At 25.1% G+C, this 20,194-nt stretch overlaps 1 protein-coding gene across 4 annotated transcripts in view; it reads right to left on the bottom strand.

The window, feature by feature from the left end:
• Positions 1–19,873, bottom strand: part of LOC107452936 (uncharacterized) — a 36,676-nt gene extending 16,803 nt beyond the window's left edge. For 2 of the 4 annotated variants that reach the window (XM_087165250.1, XM_087165248.1), the window contains exons 1-12: positions 19,541–19,873; positions 19,352–19,426; positions 17,417–17,545; positions 15,104–15,199; positions 13,568–13,834; positions 11,906–12,070; positions 7,587–7,917; positions 5,658–5,830; positions 5,302–5,419; positions 3,305–3,456; positions 1,860–1,958; positions 778–907 (exon numbers count right to left, since the gene is read on the bottom strand). In XM_087165250.1, the coding sequence (XP_087021376.1) occupies positions 778–907; positions 1,860–1,958; positions 3,305–3,456; positions 5,302–5,419; positions 5,658–5,830; positions 7,587–7,917; positions 11,906–12,070; positions 13,568–13,834; positions 15,104–15,199; positions 17,417–17,545; positions 19,352–19,405 (1,714 nt within the window). In that variant the 5' untranslated portion in view covers positions 19,406–19,426; positions 19,541–19,873. Of the gene's footprint in view, positions 1–777; positions 908–1,859; positions 1,959–3,304; positions 3,457–5,301; positions 5,420–5,657; positions 5,831–7,586; positions 7,918–10,751; positions 10,856–11,905; positions 12,071–13,567; positions 13,835–15,103; positions 15,200–17,416; positions 17,546–19,351; positions 19,427–19,536 lie in introns of those variants that run through there. The other 2 variants (XM_087165249.1, XM_087165251.1) reach the window with 2 other exon arrangements.
• Positions 19,874–20,194: the final 321 nt, after the last annotated feature.

The following is a 20,194-nucleotide window of genomic DNA, read 5'->3' on the forward strand; positions in this document are numbered from 1 at the left end:
CAATAAGATTTATTAATTTCTTTTAAATGAAAAAAAAAATATTTATGCTGTAAAAATTTTAATTATTCAATCATTCTAAAATTATCCTTCTGAATTAATGTGCTAGATTGAGAGTAGTTGTAAACTTAAATGCAAAAACAGTTTTAAGTTTTTTTTTCCAATAATGAAGCAGAATTTTTAAAAATGACAAAATAAAATTAGACATTCATAAAAGAATAATGTAGTTATTTTTATAGAATTTTCAAAATAAAAAATATTTACAAATTAAACCAAATTTAAGGGCAAAGACACAAAATGCTTTTCCTTTACTCCTAATATTTATTGCCTGATGAACATGTTTTTTATGAGTTCCAACTTCAAAGTCTATATGTGTTTCTTTTTGATTTTCATTTCAATGAAAACCTTTGATAACAAATTTAAATGATTAAATAACGTGGAAGAGACATGTCCAGCTAGGTCAACTATTAGTAGGTTTTTTATGCAAGAGAATTTAAATGCTAAAAATTTCTTTCATTTCAGTTATCAATTAACAGCTTACATTACTTTATTTAGAAAATCAGATCTAATACAAAACTTTTATGTACTCATACAAACAGGATCTAAAATTTGAAAAACTCAAAGTATGAACTGAATATCACGAGTATGAAATAGAATAAAAGTTATAAAATACATTTCCTTTACGAAGATACACGATTGTTTATGAATGCTAAATACTTCTTTATTTCAGCATTATTCTCTAGAATATAAAAAGAAATTGCATGAATGCAGGATACTCACTATCTCTTATTTCTTCAAGTTCAATTGCTTTAAGTTCATAAGCCACTTTTTCATCTTTTGCTTGCTGTAGATTTTGAGCCATTTCATTATATTTATTTTCAAGACTACTATACTTTTCCTTTAAGTCATTCTAAAATATATAAAATCTAATGCTTAAAACAAAGTATATACAGGCATAAATAGGAACAAGTACAGATAATACCCACAATTTACCCTATTTAATGCTTAAATGGTGAGTAGATTTCAATTACAAATTTAAAATTTCTATTTCAAACTTAAGAATCTGTTCATTAAATTATTATAGTTTTAAATTTAAATCAAATGTTTCAGACAAAATATAGACAAGGGGAGTGTGTTGCATCTAGGACCAATTTTAACTTTTTATTTTTTTATGTAGAAAATCATAATAATAAAAATTTTGTGGGAAATACATTATGCATTTGTCTATTAATGTATTTTTTATGAACAAATTCCATTATGCACTTCAGAAAAACTGTTGTTTTTTTTAAAGTAAGAAAAATTGGTACAAGGTAAAACACAACACTTTATCACAAGTTATTGGATTATACTCTTTAGATAACTAGTTACATACGTGACAGATAGTTTTGAAAAAATAGCTAGATACATTATGAGTTACTTTCTTCTTAACTTGTTAGGATGGCATGAATATGTAGATAGAGGGGCATATTCTATCAGATGATGTAAACTGTAACCTTTATACTACAAAAAACTATGCAAGTCTATTTGAGAAGAATGGCGTAATATTAATATAAGTTAATATAATAGCTCCTTTGACTATAATAACTGTATAAATAACTCCTTCTTTATTATTTAATATTTTATCAAAATATTTCAAGAAGTTTTAGAAATCTTCATTTAAAAAAAAATTTTTATTGTGTAATATTTAAGCAGATAACACAGAAGGTTTCACATTTCCTAAAAATAATGTTAACATCAAATAAATAGAAATATTGTGAACATCTGACGATACACTGTATAATGGTTATCCACTTAATATAAATCCAAAACAGCTGAGACTAAATAACTTTTTTCTTCTTCCACAAAAGGAAAACCAAACTTACATGATAAGATTCAATGCTTCTTTTATCTTCAAGTAAAGCTGTCATATCTTCTTGAGTTTTGAAATGTTCTTGACTCAATATATTGAATTTTTCTTGGATCTGTAAAAAAATGTAAACCTAGTATGATCAATTTTGAATGATAGGTCATACATCAAACTGGAATGAAAAACACTTTAAACAAAATGAATAAGAAATTAATTTGAATCTAAAAAACTTTTAAAAAAGAAAATAAAAAACAAAATGCTACACAAGAATACGTAATTTTTAACAGGGTGCGTAGCCAAATCTTTCAACAAAAAATAAGCACCTTTTAAGTACTTTTTTTAAGCACTCAAAAAACATTTTAAGCACTATATACATTAACAAAATGCAAAATAACCTTCAGACTTTACATGATCATGATAAAATGACTAGTTCCTGACTAAGAACTCTTTTCATGATTATATTAACCACCATAAAAAGATCGAGAGATTTTTCGGTTCTATTTCAGAGGGTGGAAAATGAAGCCTGAAATTTAGAACATCTTGCAAAATGTAGCAGAGTTGCACATGAGAGTGTAAGAATTTTATTGAACCCAGCTAAATATTTCATCAAACATGTAAAATTATTGGTGCTTTCATACTTTACAGACTGACGGTACGTCAAAATGCATTATTTCAAAGGAATTGTAAAAACTTTGGATAAAACAACGTGAAAACCACATTTCGTCATAATACATGCCTAAAAACGACATGGTAATGAAAAAAAGTCCCATTTTTTGAAAAGAGAAATTAAGCACTTTTTAAAAACATCCAATAAAAAAGCCCCTTTAAGGACTTTTAAAAAACGAAAATCAAAAATAAACACTTTTTAAAAACGCTATGCACCATGTTTAAAGAATAAATAAACTTTAAATAGTTTTAATGATTTTTAAAAAAATTATTATTTTAAATTCACACTTTCCCAACTATTACAGAATTTCCATAGTATAGATATTTTTTCTAGTGGTAGCAAGATCGACATATTAGAATTAAAAGAATTTTTGCCACCACTACATATCATGTTTTTGAGTACTGATTAAAGATTTAGAAAAATTCAACTCATTTTAAAAATTTCTGCTTCAATTGACTACTATTAGAAAAATTATTTTACAAAAACCTCAAAACTTGGAGAGTATGTTTTAATTATTATTTTTCGACCAAGTATGATGAAAATTAAGTTGGCATATTCAGAAAGATTATTCCTGTGTAACTTTTATTATAATAAAATATTAAAAAATGAGAATCACTATCCATCACCTCATTCAAATTATGTATAAACATAAAAAGTGCTGAAATCAGACAGTGCTGAATAACACAGTGCTGAAATCAGACAAACACAAAATAGAATCTACAATAATTGACGAAATAAAAAATTTATGTTATCAATAAATATTAAAAATTGGTTTAAAATAAAACCAAACTTACAGTAACAAAATCAGAATGCAATGCTTCATATTTTGCTTCCCATTTTTTACTTTCCAACTGATATTCTTTTATTTCTTTTTCATAAGTTTCAGCTTTGATTAAAACTTTTTCATAATCCTGTTGTACAGCTGCGTTGACTTCTTTTAAATTTTCTAATGATTAAAAAAATATTTTAAATTTAAGGTAAAAGCAAATAAGAATAAAACTTCATAATACTCTAAAAAATACAAAATTTAAAAAACAATTCTTGCACTTATTCATAGAATTATCAACATTATTTTGGACAAACACTACACAAAAATCCATCAAAATATTTAATTCATTATGTTTATTGATCATGAAGACCAATGATAAAAAATAACTTCAAAAGTTAACCTTGCACTGTAAAACGAATGCCAAAACTTATTCCAGTAGTTACTATTAGAAATAGGTTCAGTTTTTCTTTGTTTTTTTTTGTATTCGTTGGTTGTACATTAGCTTTCTTCAGCTTTGAAATTCGACGAACCAATGGTCTTGAGATACACGAAATTCTGCAATATTCAGGGAGAAATCGCATACTTTGCTTCTAATTTTTAGACCAGGAAGAATGATACGAAAAATCTAGAATTTCAGGATACACACAGGTAATAACAGGGTAATACAATACATATCGGGGTAATACAATCACCCCTGCACTTATTTTGTAATCTTGTGACTGAATTCAATAATAACGTTCATCCTACATAAATAATACAAAAAAGTCAATAGCAAAGATTTAGTCAAAGATACTTCATTTAAAGAAAAAGAGAATCTTAATTGTATGCATAAATGCATGTAAATAACATATGAAAAATTAAGTGCTCATCTAATATCCAATACAATGTATGACGCAAACATATTTTAGGGGACTTCAAAAAATTCTCTGACACAAAACACAGTTAGTTTTTACTGTCACAACAGTTTTAAACTATTACTTTTATTATTTACTTTTCTGTATTATCACTTTTATCGTATTATCACACTTAGAAAAATAAATAAATAAAGCCAAACTAGCAGCAATTCTTATTATTTTAGACTAAATAAATAGTTTACAAATTATATCTGTTTTCTGAACAGGGACTTAACTACAAACCACACCCTCAGCTGCACTATTTTCAAAACTACTAAGCACAACAAAATCAGATACTCTACAAATTAAAACAGGATTTTCATGCTTTGAAACTAGTTAGGAATTAGTTAGTAACTGGTTGGAATAAACTGCCAGATTAGCTACTTGATGTCTCTGAGAAAACCACCCAGATCACATCCACTTTATAATACCTAGATACTATTTTTGAAACTATAAGATATACAGAAAATTATATATGCAAATTTAATATATATATATATATATATATTCAGAGAAAACTTGGGAAAAAATAATAAATATTTATGAAAAAAGAAGAAAAATTATAAAAAAAAAATTTTAAAAAAAATACTTAAGAATTTTATTTAAAAAAAATTAAAAATCAAAAAGTCGGAAAACAAAATAATGAAAAATATAATCTTGTCATCAGCTCACACAATTATATCAGCAAAAAGGAATCTTCTCTAATATTTTATAAATATATATCAATACACCTCAAAAAACAATTTAAACATAAATAAAAAATTAAAAAAACAGATGACAAGATTATATTTTTTTTCATTATTTTGTTTTCCGATTTTTTAATTTTTTATTTTTCTTAAATAAAATTCTTAAATATTTTTTTAAATCTTTTCATAAAAAATCTTTTCATAATTTTTATTATTGTTTCCATGCCTTCTCTATATTTTTTAACATATTATATACATATATATATATATATATATATATATATATATATATATATATATAAGTTATGCAATCAATTTCATGCATATTTTCTTAAAGTTACATCTAAATGTTTAAAATTTTCAACACACCAACTACACTATGTGATTACAACAATTAGTGATTCAATTAGTTTGATGGTCACAAAGTATTCAGAAAATTATACCTATTTGAGCAACTTGATCTTCAATTTCAATCAACTTCAATTGTAAAGAGCCTTTTTCTTCCTCAAGCTCTGCAACTCTTTGCTGAAGATTTAACATTTCTTCCGATTTACCTTTGCTCTAAAAAACAAAAATAAAATATATTAATTGTTTAATACAGATTATATTACTAAGATATGCATAGTACAATTATTTAAATATACTTATATAAATAAAAATAATGCAGATATTTAAAGTATACAAGTAAAAATAAAAATGCACAATATTAAATCTTAAAACATGGTATTTCATTAACTAGAGATATTTCAGAAATAAATAACAGTTCTTTTAGATTTTGCTTTTTAAAACTTCAACTTACATTTTTTAATTCATTTAATTCTCTCTCTAATTTCTTTGCTTTTTTCCGTTCTTCAACTCGAGCTTTTAGAATTTTATTTTGAGACTCAGCGTTATACTCATCCAAAGTTTTCTGAAGCTCGGCACTATGCTTTTTCTCAACATCTAAATCTTTTTTCAATACTTCAATTTCACCTTTAAAATGAAAAAAAAGGACATATTACTTAAATCAAACTATAAAAATTACTCTTTGAAAACAGAACTTTAATTCTGAAGGATTAAAATTAAATTCAGTTCCTGACTTGTTTTCAACTAATTTCCGCAAAACAAGTTTTTTTTTAATAAGTCTAAATAAATTTAAACGTAGAGGAAAATAAATGCTTCAATAAATTTAAGGTAATCAAATTGTTAGAAGCATCAAATTGTTAAAAAAAGATTTAAATTAAATTTAAATAAAATATTAAAAATATACCTTATTAGATTTAATAGTAATAAGTGAATTAAATAGAGGGTAACCCAGTTAAGTTTGTCACTTTGGAAAGTTGGACAACCCTGCTGAAATTGGCTATAGTAAATATCGATAATGAAACACCAAATCGACATAAACAATTGCTTTTCATAAATTGACCACCTGTCTAAATGGACTATCGAAATGGTGCATAATAAATGACCAACATATTATATATATTTGTGGGCACCTTTTACATCTAACACAATACACATTTTTGAGTTTTGATCCTTGGCTTTTATTTAAAGAGTACAGTGTAAAAATGTTTAGTAACATTTTAAAAACATTTGAGCACATTAACTAGTGTTGTAACGAAGAAAGAAAAAAGATGTTATGCATTAAGGTGTTCTACAAAGCTTTTCATTTGCTTAATAAATAAATAAATAAGGTACAAACATGGAGAAGTGAAAAATCTTTGTAAGTTATCAAGTTTTGAAACAGTAATTTGATGATCCATTTACATAGATAATCAAATAATAAAGAAATGATGCAATTGTTATCATCAAAATAGGATTCCTTAGGATTTTGATTTGATTAAAGATATCAAGACCAAAATCCTAAGGAAAATAATGTAGTACATAGAATTTAATATATTAATCACCATTTAAAAAATTGAGTTCAGTATAAAATGAGGATTACACTACTTAGAAATTCTGATAATCATATTTCAATAACAGAAAAATTTTACGCAAAATTAGCAAATTATTAAATATTTGTAAATTCATGGTTATATTTATTTCAATTTCTGTTAACTCATAATTCTAACAGACAATTCTTAAAAAAAACACACATAAAAAAAATATTTGTAACATTCAGGGGCCCCTAGACATGAAAGAACCTAAGCCCAGGCCTTCTGAGAAATCAGGTCCTGAAATGGAAAGCTATAAAAAGAGAAATATATTGCAGTCATTAAAAAGAGTTTTAAAAAACATTTTATAGTTAATACTTTTAATTAATAGAAGTCAAAAACACTGGGTGGGTTAAAATGAGAATTTAAAAATGCAAAGGCAGTAAAAGGGACCGAAATAAGCATATTTCATAAATGAATGAGTGTGAGAAGATGTCACGTTGAGTCAATAGAGAGCTCTCTTGCTTAAATTGAACACTGATGCATGCACTGTTATGAAACTTGCATTGCTGTTGGTGGTTCCTCTTTCAAGGAGCAATGGAAAACTAACAAATTGTAACATTATTGTAAACTGTTTGATTGTAAATTAATGTAATTGTATCGTTCCAAAATGGTTTTTGCTTTGTTAACTTTCTTTTCCCTCTCTTGTGATTAATGCTACTTCCTCCACAAAATCAATTTATTTCGATCCCCTCTACAAACCTTTACATTTTCGACATTTAGTTTTCAACCATCCTGTATAAGTGTTTGTAATTAAAGTTAAAATGTACTATACCATATTATTACTTTAAAATAATAATAATGAAAGAATGTACCTTGGATTTCTTTGTTAAATTGTTCACACTGTCTGGAAGCACTTTCCTGAACATTGACAATTTTTTGTTGCAAATCAGCATTTTTAACAGACAGTTCATACCTAGTAGATTCTAGATTTTTTACTGTAGCTTCACTTGTTTTTAATTTCAATTCCAATTCATTCATAACATTTTCTAAATCATCGATCTTTTTTTGATGTTTTTCAAGTTGAATTTTCCAATCACTTTCGATTGAACTAAAATTTTGCTGCATGATTTTCATTTGATCACGAGTTTCATCAAGTTCAATGACAGTGGTTTGACCTTTTCGATTTAAATCTTCAGCCATTAACTACATAAACAAAAAGTCAAACAATTAGGACATTCATTAAACTTATAGTTTTGAATTTAGTTAAATAAACAATAAATTTCCTTTGTGCAAAGCTTTCAAATTGTTTTCAATTGAAAGTAGATAAAAAAAAATGAGTACATCAATTTACTTTAATTTGTAAGCTTTCAAAACACATTAAAACTTCAATTTAATTAAACTTGCAATAAAAAAATTTTTGAAAAGCTTATAAACTAATAATAAACTTAAGGATTAGTTTCATAAATAAAAATAAAATTTATTTAAAAAACATAAAAACTAGCAAAGAATTTGAAACATTTCTTACTTTCTATGATTAGCTCCTTTCAAAGCAAAAGAAAGTGAATTTTTTGCAATAGACAGTAATAAATTTAAAAAAATTAGATTTTTTACACAACAGAAGAGATAAAATTAGTTTAAAAAATAACAAAATATTTACAGAAAGAACTTTTACAATATTATAGAAATTTAAAATAAGCATTTGAGCAAACATTTTACTAAAGTCACAGTTTTCCAAACATGAAATTAAATCAAATAGTGTAAGGGTATAAAAGTAAACAATGTATAAAAGTAAAGACCACATCAGAAAAAAGCATAACTGCATTTTTATATTGGCTAGTCTCATTCTTCAATAACAAATGAATATTCTTTTAAAAAATAAAGAAACAAAATGGACATAACTGATACTTCGATAAATAACTGTATTATAAAAAAAACATGCCTGCCAAATTTCAAGAAAAAAAAACCAGAAGATTTCACACATTAAGGGGAAAAATTATAATTTATCAAAAACAAGTAGAAAAATAAATGTACTTGCTTTAATAAAATCTTAAAAAACCAACTTTGAAATCAATGTATATGAAAACAAAACAAAATCTTTGGATCTTAAACAAAAAAATATGACGTTAACTAAAGAGGAAAAAAAATTAGCCTAAGTTAGACATTTTTTTTAAAAATAAAAAAAATATTGTAAAAAATGGATTATGTACATAAAATCATAAAAACAATATAATTTTTGTAAAAATTTATTAAAAAAATCATAAGTGTACCCGGATGAAAAAGTATTTGGAAAAGTTTTTATTACTTTCCAAAACTTCATCAATGTAAGAATGAAATGAAAATAGATATCTATAGCCGATAAAACTAATATGTGCTACAAAATCAATCTGTCCTTAGGTATTAACTACTAATTAATGTCTTCTGAAACACAAGAGTCAAAGAGAAGAAAGACAAAAAAAAATGAAACATCAAAACAAAATCTTTGAGGTTAACCAAAAAAAAAAATGAGGTTAAAAAACATGAAAAAAAATTAACCCAGACTGATATTTCTTTATAAATAAGAAGAAAAAAATTATGGAAAATGGATTATGTGCGTCAAATTGTAAAAATGATTAAATTTTCGTAACAATTACAAAATAAAAGTTGTATAAGTTGGCAGGAATGAAAAAATATTTAGGAAAGTTTTTCTTTCTTTCCAAAACTGAATGAATGTAAAATTGAAGTGACAATATCTATAGTTGATATAACAAACATGGGCTAAAAAATTAGGGATGTATTAAATATTCGGCCTTTTTGCCAAATATTGGGTTGGCCTTTTTGCCAAATATTGGGTTGGCTGTTTGGCCAAATGTCCAACCGAATATTCGGCAAAGTATCATTGAAAATATTATTTTTCGACAAAGTATATTTTGGGGGAAATTTTAATAGATTTAATAAAGAATAGTATAAAATCATATTTTTTACAATACATTATTAGAAATAGTTTTTACACATATTTGTTATACATACTTGTTAACTTATGTTTTGAAAGACACATGGAAAAGCGCAATTAGAAGAATTGAAACTAGATTACTTGATACTGAATCATAAGTTTTGTAATAATGATTTTCTTTTTTTTAATTACCTTGAGGTAAGTCAATTTTATCATTTTATTAACACTTATTGCTTTAAAAATGGAGAACTTATCTTTTTTTGCTTCGTTTTTGTTTGTATTTCTGTTTAACTAAAGTGAAACATGTGAATGGATCATTTCCAATAGACTTTATTCTTTTATTGTCATTTTTTTCTTGTACAGTAAGACAGATAAATAGTAACATAGAAAACTGTGATTCTTCACGTTAAAGTTATATTTCATATAACTATGAACAATTTTTTCTATTACACTTTTGATTTCATTTCTTATCTTTTCTTTCTATCAGCATTTTTATTACAATAGCAATTTTTTAAAGAGCATTTGTAATGAATGTTACTCTTTTATGATCACTTTTTTCTACGAATTTGGCAATGTGAAAAAGTTAAATAAAAGATTTTTAGCATAAAAAATTTTTCAATTAAAAATCAAAAATTACGTTTGTTTTGATTTTTGACTAGCTTTTTCTTTTTTAAAAACAGTTAGGTTCTTAAAAACATTTTTATTATGATGCAGTAATTAAGAGAATTTCCAACAGATTTTAATTTTTACTTTTTCTTAAAAATGCAATAATTGATTGGAAAACTGAAATGTTTAGCTTTAAAATTATTTTTCAAAAATTAAGATGGGTTTTTATTTTTTCTGTTTCGCTTTTGTATATTATCTTTGTTTTTACAGTGGTTTTTATGATAGCGCTGCATTTTAAAAGTGTTTCTGATAGAGGTTATCTCATTTTAATGCCTTATGGATAATTTTTTTAATCAGATTTTATAATGTTTGCAAAATTTAATATAAAACTTTGCAAGCACAGTATTAATCAATTCAAGCAAATAGCTTTGTAAATAATAAGCAATAATTAAATAAAAACATGAAAAAAGTGTAAACATACTGAATAAAAATATCAACTTACTGTGAACAAAAATCATAGAACAATAGTTTTAACTTTTGCGACTTAAACCGATTGGTATTTTGATAACATGTTTACACAAATACAGCCTATTACTGGCCAATATTGACTACTCAAAAGAGTAGAATAAATGATGCAATTTTATTAGGCTATAAAATTTCTGCCTGTGTCATAAATGTGTCGTAGTATAAGATAGATGACATAAAAAAAATTATGATTTAAGAAAAATCCTTAAACAAGGAACACCTGATAAAACATCTAAAAATTTTGTTTTAAATAAAATTAAAATAAATAATTTTTTTAATACTGAATAAAACAAGTTACTAATATTTATTTTATCAACTGATCTACTAGAGCATTACAAATGATAACAATGAACTTGAACAACTTATTAAGAATAAAACTAATCAAATAATAATGCTTGCTTAGTTACTTTTACTAGAAAGATTGAATAATTGTTTACAAAATATTAATTGATTAAAGATAAAGAAAAAATTATGAATTAAAGATTGGGATTAGAGACAAATGTAATGTATAACATTTCCTTACATATAGCAAAAAGAATACTGTTTAACTAATAAATAACAATAAAATTGAATACATTAAGGTAATTTTTAAAAAAAACTATTTTATAATAAGCATGATTTATTGAATCTGAATATGTTTATAAAATAATTATTAAGTGATAAATAAAGCATTAATAGTCTGTACAGCTTAAAGAATAATACATAAAACCTTTACGTCCTAAAAAGAGGTTTTACTTTTGAAGTTTCTTTGAAATAAACCACTGCAAAATTAATTTGACATAATTGTTGAGAGTTTTAATTAAAAAGAAATTAAACATTGATATCAAGGTTATAATTGTTATTAGTTACAAACTGATCAAATAATTTTTATTTTGGCTTATGATTTTACAGCTGAACTCTATTAAATTTTTTTAAGTATATCAGGTTTTCCCAAAAGCATAAAAACCTTGTAAAAGACCCAATCAGGAGAAAACAACAAGTTATTCCAATCAAAAGAAAAACATGACATATGTTCAAAACACAGTATTTTTTAAAGAAACGAAATATGGAAGCTCAAGTTTATTTTTGTCCTTTAATTCAATTTATTATTTCATTACAAAAAACACACACAACACAGAAAAGAATTCCTACTTGAACTGCTCTATTTCGTTGCTGCAAAACCTCATCCTTTTCCTTAATGTTTTCTTGCAAATCCATAATCTTCTTTTCTAATTCCATTATTTGATTATTCAGATCCAATATTTTGGAATCTTTGTAAACTATCTGTGCATACATTTCTTGGACATTAGAATCTTTCTGATAACAAAAAAGAAAAATAATAAAAAATGAGCTATTTAAAAATATTAGTATTATTTCTTTTAGAAATTTGAGCAGGTTTTTATACCACAGTAATTCAGATATAGCTGTTGCAAAAATTGACGATCAAATACACTTATAAAATGAGTTTTATAAACTTGATATGATAAATTTAGAAAAGAGAAAGCAATTAAGTACAATATCATAACTAATACTGCTAACAAAAAGCAGATTTTCAGTTACACTCCAGTAAATGTCGGTGAAGTGTATTCTGTCAAACAAATCTGGCTTTCATGATGCTGGAATAAGGAAAAGATGATTTACTGCTCCTAAAAGATGAATACATAGTCGATTACAAAAAAAATCCACTGTTATTTTTACAAATTGTTAAACGTCTAAAAAAAATTCTATTTAGTATTGGTTATACGAACCATGAAGCTAAATTTTCCAATACATAAGAATAACACCCTAATCTGGTTTATACAGGTCACCGGTTGCCAAAAATACACGAAGGTGTATAAAATATGACAATATTGTGAACATGATGAAATGATGATGAGTGTTAATGATGAAAATATATATTGAATTAGTTCATTATTGATAACATATCACACAGATATTGAGTACAATATTATTGTGAGTCTTGATAAATTTTATTTAGGAAACAAAAATATTGACTAATCTATTAAAATAAAATGAAGAGTTTATCAGTCTGTCTGCCTGAGTGATCTAAACATAAGTCCATAATTATTTGTCCATAACAGTTTGTCTAAAAATTTCAGTTTTGTGCAAGATTTTGTAGTATTGTTCAGCACTGATATATCGATTGCTTACTTTTTTTTCCACTTTGTATGAAAAAAAGGCATTCAACTAGAGTAAAAATAATATAAATGAGTCTAATTTTTTAGAAAAAATTTAACAATATATTGATAAAAATTAATATTTTTCGACACTGCAGAACAATATTAAAATTTGGTACTTATGGGTTATAAGAACCCATGTTCGTGTTAGCAACAACTTGGAAAAACAGTCGCCAACACATGATCCCTTTAAACATTCAGTACTCTTATTCCTACAAAAGTGAGTTCTTTAACACATAGGCAGTGGATTTATGAGCTCAGAATCTCTTTAACTCACAAGTTGCAAGCATTTACTCAACTGCAGACATTTAGCACAATTTGGTTGATAGTTAAAATATGATTATAATTCTTTATTTGGTAAAAATGTTGTTTTTTAATACTTAAAACAGTTCCGTAAAAGATGAAATCAGAATAAAGGGCATATACAAATTTTTGCTTTGGAATTCTAAAATTTTACTTAGAGATATTAGATGTGTATTATTTTAAAACAGTTATCAAGAAAAAATATTTTAATCAAGGGGGTGATTAATACAATTTTATATCCATTTGTTGATAAATATTATAAGTAAATGTTTTGTTTTTCAAGGAAATTGTGTCCTAAACTGAAAAAAATAATAATAATAAAGTTGTTACTCACTTTTGGTGAACTATCAGCTGTTTTTTGTTGCATTGACATATTAGAATCAGCAATTGAAGATATTAAAATATTTTTCTCATTTAACTGTGATTCCAGATCACTGATTCTTCTCTCATAACTAGAGATGGTAGACTTGGATTCTTCTTCTTTTTTCTCAAGATGCTGTTTGGCTTGATCAAGCTGCTTTTTTAAGAGGAGAACTTTGCCGCGATGACTCCTATCCGACGAGTCAGAACTTGATGCATCATCAAAGTCACAATCCTCTTTCTTAAATTAATAGAGTTTTATAAAAACTTTAAAAATGTAAAATAATAATCATCTATAAAATTTAATCTGGATAGATAAAACTTATCTAATTAATTAATTTTTTGACTTTAATGTATAAAAAGTTTCTAAAGAGACATTTCAACATAACTCGCAAGAGAAATTAGGCAAAAAACAAACTAGATTTGAAAAGGCAAGGACAAGATAATATGTCTTATATTTTACAACAGTTATCAATAAATTTTGAACAGTTATCAATAAATCAAAAAATTTTAAATAAAGTAATTTATGATATTATGTAATAATGTGCTTTTTTATCAGTTGAGGTGCTGCTGATTCTGAATCTGAGGCATTGTCTAGATCCTTGTTCTGCACTAGTAATCATCAAGTTGAAATGTTATTAGATTTTTCGTTTAAATCTAACTATTTTTAATTTCAAACAATTTTTAATTTTTTTCATTTACTAATTTTACTTTTACTAGAATACTAAAACTTAACTCAGTGGCATGACAGCCTATGAACTACCATTTCAGTTTGTTTGACCTTAGGCTCTGGGGTGCAGGAGCAACAGTTCAGTGTCCAAGTATGCTTGGTACTTTTTATCGACCCATTGTAGGGATGAAAGGCTAAGTTAACCTTGCACGATCCAAGGAGGACACTGGACCTGAGGCATGGAAGTGTGAAGCACTACCACTCAACCACAATACCTACTTTTTACATTTATAACTACTGTTACTTAAATACATAAAATTAAATAAACTCTTCTCTACTTGATGTATGTTAAATAAATATTAATCATCTATTGTGATTCAACATTGAGTTTTTTACTGACATCTATTTGACCTTAAATCTTGCAGCTGAAAGGTGAAATACTGCTGATTACAAAACTTAGAAAAATGCAGTGCAAATTAAACAAAAAAAATATTAAACATAAAAAGCAAATTATGGAGCACATTGAACTTTATGTTTAGCTGATTTGTTTAGAGAACCCTTTTTTTCCATTTATATGACTTCTGATTATGCTGCTATTGTGTTAACCCTGAATAACAGTCACACATAAATAATAACTAAAAATAAAAAATTAAAATTTTTCATAAGCATAATTTTTATTTGTCAAAATATCTTTTTTCTCAACTCACACAACTTCTTAATTTAAGTATAAAAAAAATATTACATCATACTTTTACGAAAACAAATTTATTGGAACTTAACAGTATAAGTTCAGTATCATTCAATTTAAATCAAAATGTGCAAAAATGATAAGTCACTTACTTTAAGTGTTTTATCTTGGTCTTTAATCTGCTTTGATAAATGAGTGATTTTTGCTTTAGATTGCAATTTAAATTTATCAAACTTTGTGGATAGTTCCTGAAACAAAATTGAATGAATCTGATCAAGAAAACATATATTACCACAATAAAAATATGCAGTAAAAAAAAAAACTTAAATTAGAGATCAAATGTAACATAATTTTGTAAGTTTCTGTTTCATTTAAAATTAACCAATTAAGCAACTAGAACACATTTCATTCATTTTGAACAACTCTGAATTATTACATTTTATCAACAATTCTCTCTCAAAAAATGCTTTTTTTTAGTTACATATGAGTGGTAAATAAGTTTTAGATAAACTTATTTACCACCCAAGGTAGAAGTAGTGGATAATTGACTGGTTGAAATATAACATTAGTTTAGAATTTTACAATCTTTCGAATTTATTCTGGAATTTTACAGTCCTTAGTTTCTTTAGGTTTTTTTCTGTAAGTGTACATTTGATAATAAGTTTTATCTAGTTATACACAAGTAATTAAACTGTATGGTAGACGAATATAAACTGGATACAGAAAGCATAGAAAAAAATACACACGATTATTTTATATTCAATTATAAATTCAGAGCTTTGCTTAAGGGTGGACAAACTGGGCAATCGCCTAAAATTCAGGACTGATTAATAGTTATATTGACTTTTTCTATACATTTCATAAATCTTGGATATATTTTTACGGTTTTTTGGCTTCAAAGGAATGAGTATAACTAATTATCTTTCCAAATGCATTCAATTTTAATTCACGCTTTAATGTTCCTTTTTCGTGCCTTAATGTTCCTTTATATCAGGATTGTAATTTTTAAAATGACAATAAGGAACTTTTTACAACTTTTAAGTCATAGAAATTAATTGCATTAAAATTTTAACTATTGACGATTTGTAAGTGCGTTAGTGTGTGTCGAGGGCATTCCTTAAGAAGTGCTGCGAAAAATATCAAGAAAAAAAAGCAGGGTTAGCATAATTCTTTTAAATCATAGATTTCTCTAAAAAATATTTATATAATACTGCATTATCTAATGTATTATACATAAGGCTATGATAATAAACCATTGATATCAAATTGTTTTGGTAATAAATGTTTTATTTGTGGAATTAAGGAATAAATTATTAAATTCAAAAACGAAATATATATTTTTTTTGTACAAGAGCTCAAATGTAGAAAATAATATAACTTTTAATTTATAATCATTCGTTTCATATCATTTTTATATTTTAATGTGCTCAATGTAGCATGCAAAATAATTTGCTGTTTCATAATCAAGAAACATATTTAAATTATACTCATTAAATTTTTATACACATTTAATTCAATACAAGTAATTTTAAATTTATTAAATACATAGTTAGGGCATCTACTTATAAGTAAAGATTAAAGACTTGTCCTGCCAAGAATAACTAATTTTTAGAAATGTTTTCTGCTCTTAAATAATTCTCTTTTCATTCGACAAGATGGATTTTCACCTTTGCAATTCATGAATGTTTCGAGTTTGATAAAATAAAAATAATAAATAATTTCATTTATTCAATAATTAGTTTGCAAAAACTTAATAATAATATTAATCTTTTTATTATTAGTGGTATTAAAAGTTTTAGTTGCAGTATTATGTTAAAAAATATTAAAATGCTATTTATAAACTTTGTCAGAGTTTTGATCGTTAAAGGTAAAAACAGTTTTAAAAAATTCTGATTGAAATTTAAAAAAATCCAATGTTTAATACTACTTTGATAAACAAAACATGAATAACTGCCTCAATGCCTCTTTTATTAACCAAGAACAAATGCCTCAATGTTTTGCCCAGGGCTGCTAAGACCTTAAGCACATCCCAATACAAGATTCATTATTTTTTACACTGTATGATGAATTCAGCTTTTGCTGATAATATATTCTGAAATTTTTTACCTCCTACACAGCATATTAATATTAAAAAAAAGCAAGATAATACTTATTATATTCCAAGAAGTTTAACCTCAAGCTGCTTTGCAAATAAGTAACTTCTGAATATATTTCCTCCCACTTCATTATTTCCCTATCTTATAAGGTTTGGAAAAATGATTTACTTAACTCCAGCTCAAAATAAATTATTTTATGTGCAGAACTCCCAAAATAAAATGCATAAAAGTCATGACACATATGCAGTATGCATACTTTAAATATTCAATTTAATGGTGGGTATTAAAAACTTCATAGAAATAAAAATTTTATATAATAACAATTTATGAAATTAATTTTATAATAATTAAAAAAAAAAAAGTCTGTACATCATATTCCTTTGTTTTTTCTTGGAAACTTTTTTCATTTTCTCGAACTAAATTCTTTAATTGTTGAATGAGAAGGTCTTGGTGCTGTAATTTCTCTTCAGAGGTAATATCACTTGTAGTATCCTTTTCCTGTAAAAAGGCAAAATTTAAAATAAACAACAAAAAAATCAAACATTTCGTATGAAACTTTAAGAGATTAAAATGCCTGGTTACTAATAATTGGTTATAGCAATTTTTATGATTGCTGTTTTAACAAAAGTAGAAAGCATTTTCTAAACTTTAAAATAAATTTCTTAATTTTAAAAGTTTTATTCATAAAAGCAAAATTCGTGTGAATTGTTCATTATAAAAATTAACAAAGTTAATTTTACATACTTAATTTTATAAAATAAACTATTTTAAAGTTTGAATATACTAACGTTGTACACATTTTATTAACAAGTCAAATTAAAATAATTTGATTTTATTATCATTATTTTTTAGATTTTTACACTGACTTTAAAGAATTACAAGTAAAATCTATAAGAAAAATTAACTAACGTAAATAATTCATATGTTGCTTCATAAACTATTAATCCATTTAAAAGAATCTCACAAAAAATAAATGAAATAATAAAAATAATAACAAGTTTAAGTCTATCAATCTCTAATACATCTTGAATAGCATTTAAGAAAAATATTAATTATAACATAACAAAAAAAATATATAGTATTAGTTACAAAAGTAATATAAATATATTTTAAAATATATAACATAAACATGCTACTTCTCCAACCTTGCATTGATAACAAAAGAGGAATCTCACAAAAATAAATAAAATAATAAAAATAATAACAAGTTTAAGTCTATCAATCTCTAATACATCTTGAATAGCATTTAAGAAAAATATTAATTATAAAATTACAAAAAATATATATAGTATTAATTACAAAAGTAATATAAATATATTTTAAAATATATAACATAAACATGCTACTTCTCCAACTTTGTATTGATAACAAAAGAGGAATCTCACAAAAATAAATAAAATAAAAAAATAATAACATATTTAAGGCTATTAATCTCTAATACATCTTGAATAACATTTAAGAAAAATATTAATTATTAAATTACAAAAAATATATATAGTATTAAATACAAAAGTAATATAAATATATTTTAAATATATAACATAAACATGCTACTTCTCCAACCTTGTATTGATAACAAAAGAGGAATATTTATAAGGAAAACAAGAACAAATAAATTATTGTACTTCTTTTCAAAATGATAATTAAAATTTCCATTAATAAATAGTAAAAAATAAAAATATTGCATAAAAATAAACATTTAAAACATTAGTTTGGGAAGCATGAATTCCTGTTCAACAATTTTTAATTTTAGATCGCTGCGTTATGCTAAACTGCGATAATAGTCCTCTTTAAAAAACTGCACTGGCATTGTGAAGGATTCTGTTCTATGCATGTAACAGCTTTAAATTTACCCAGTTAAAGATCAATTACTGAGGGATGACTAGCTAGTGTCGGAAACAAAGGCAATTTGAAAATAATGTTGACCACAATGCCATCATCACGTCATTGGTCTCTCAATTGTCCAATCTTAAACTTCATGACCTGAAGTAATTGATAATTTATGCATAGATTAACTTCTAATTTCTTGGGTTAGAAACAGTAGTATATTCATACACACCCTCTCTTAGATTATCCATTTTATCAATAAATGCTTATTATTAATAATTATTCATGTATGAAGTGAATATATTTAAGAAACAAATTACGGGTATCTTTGTCAGAAAAGATAGATACTTTTTAGAAAGAAAAAGCATACTAGTGCAGTAAATATCGATATCATAGAGGAAAAATAAGCAAGAACATATCAGAGGCTGAACAACAATCTAAGAATTAAAATTCTAAAGATATGCAGGTATATTGTACCTCTTCAGTCTCCCCAGTGACTAAGGCAGCAGCTTGAGACAGTTTATTCCACATATTTTAGTTTCTTTTGTACACCTTGGAAAAAAACAAGTAGGGTAAATAAAATTCTTTAACGCTAGAGACAAAGATAATTATTAACATAATTAAAAAAATCAGAGGAAAATATTTTTTTTCCTCAGAAATACCTACTAATTTATTTGCATATTTTAAGTTCTTTGATGAAGATGGTAACATCTAACGTTATGCATTCCAAATACCGAAACTTACGTTTTTAAGAGACCAATAACTTATTATGGAAAATTCAAAAATTATAAGACCAAAGTCAATTAAGTCAAGCAATTATTTTTTCGTTTCTAAAATATAATCAATGTAACAGTACTAATACGAAATAATAAATTACGAAGTAACAGAGGGATTTGTCTGTTTGTTGACGTTTTTGATTATAACACGATTGCCAAAATTCATATTTCTTTATACAAATTTTTATTATGATTGTAAATGCACATTAAAAAATAAAAATGAATCTCGCTTTCTTCAAGTTAAAATAAAAGAGGTATTTTAATTTATAGGTATACATTCAGTTTTCTTTCTTGATTTATTTGAAAGAAACATTTTTTTTAAGGCTGATGCTTGGCTGCCCGAAATTTTAATAAATAGACTCACCTGATTAGTTGATGTCATTGTCGTTTTAATTTTAATCGTTTCTGTAGGTTTACTAGATTGGCATTTTCAGCATATGCTTGTTGTATTTTTCATATGCGCATGCTCGGATGGGATTTTTATGCCTTTTTGAAAAAAATGAGCATAATAAACATTTTCTTCAAATTTTTTAAATATTAATGG

Source organism: Parasteatoda tepidariorum, chromosome 1 (assembly GCF_982258835.1).
Source record: "Parasteatoda tepidariorum strain Cologne lab strain chromosome 1, Ptep-v5.0, whole genome shotgun sequence".
In the NCBI taxonomy this organism is placed as follows: Eukaryota; Metazoa; Arthropoda; class Arachnida; order Araneae; family Theridiidae; genus Parasteatoda; species Parasteatoda tepidariorum.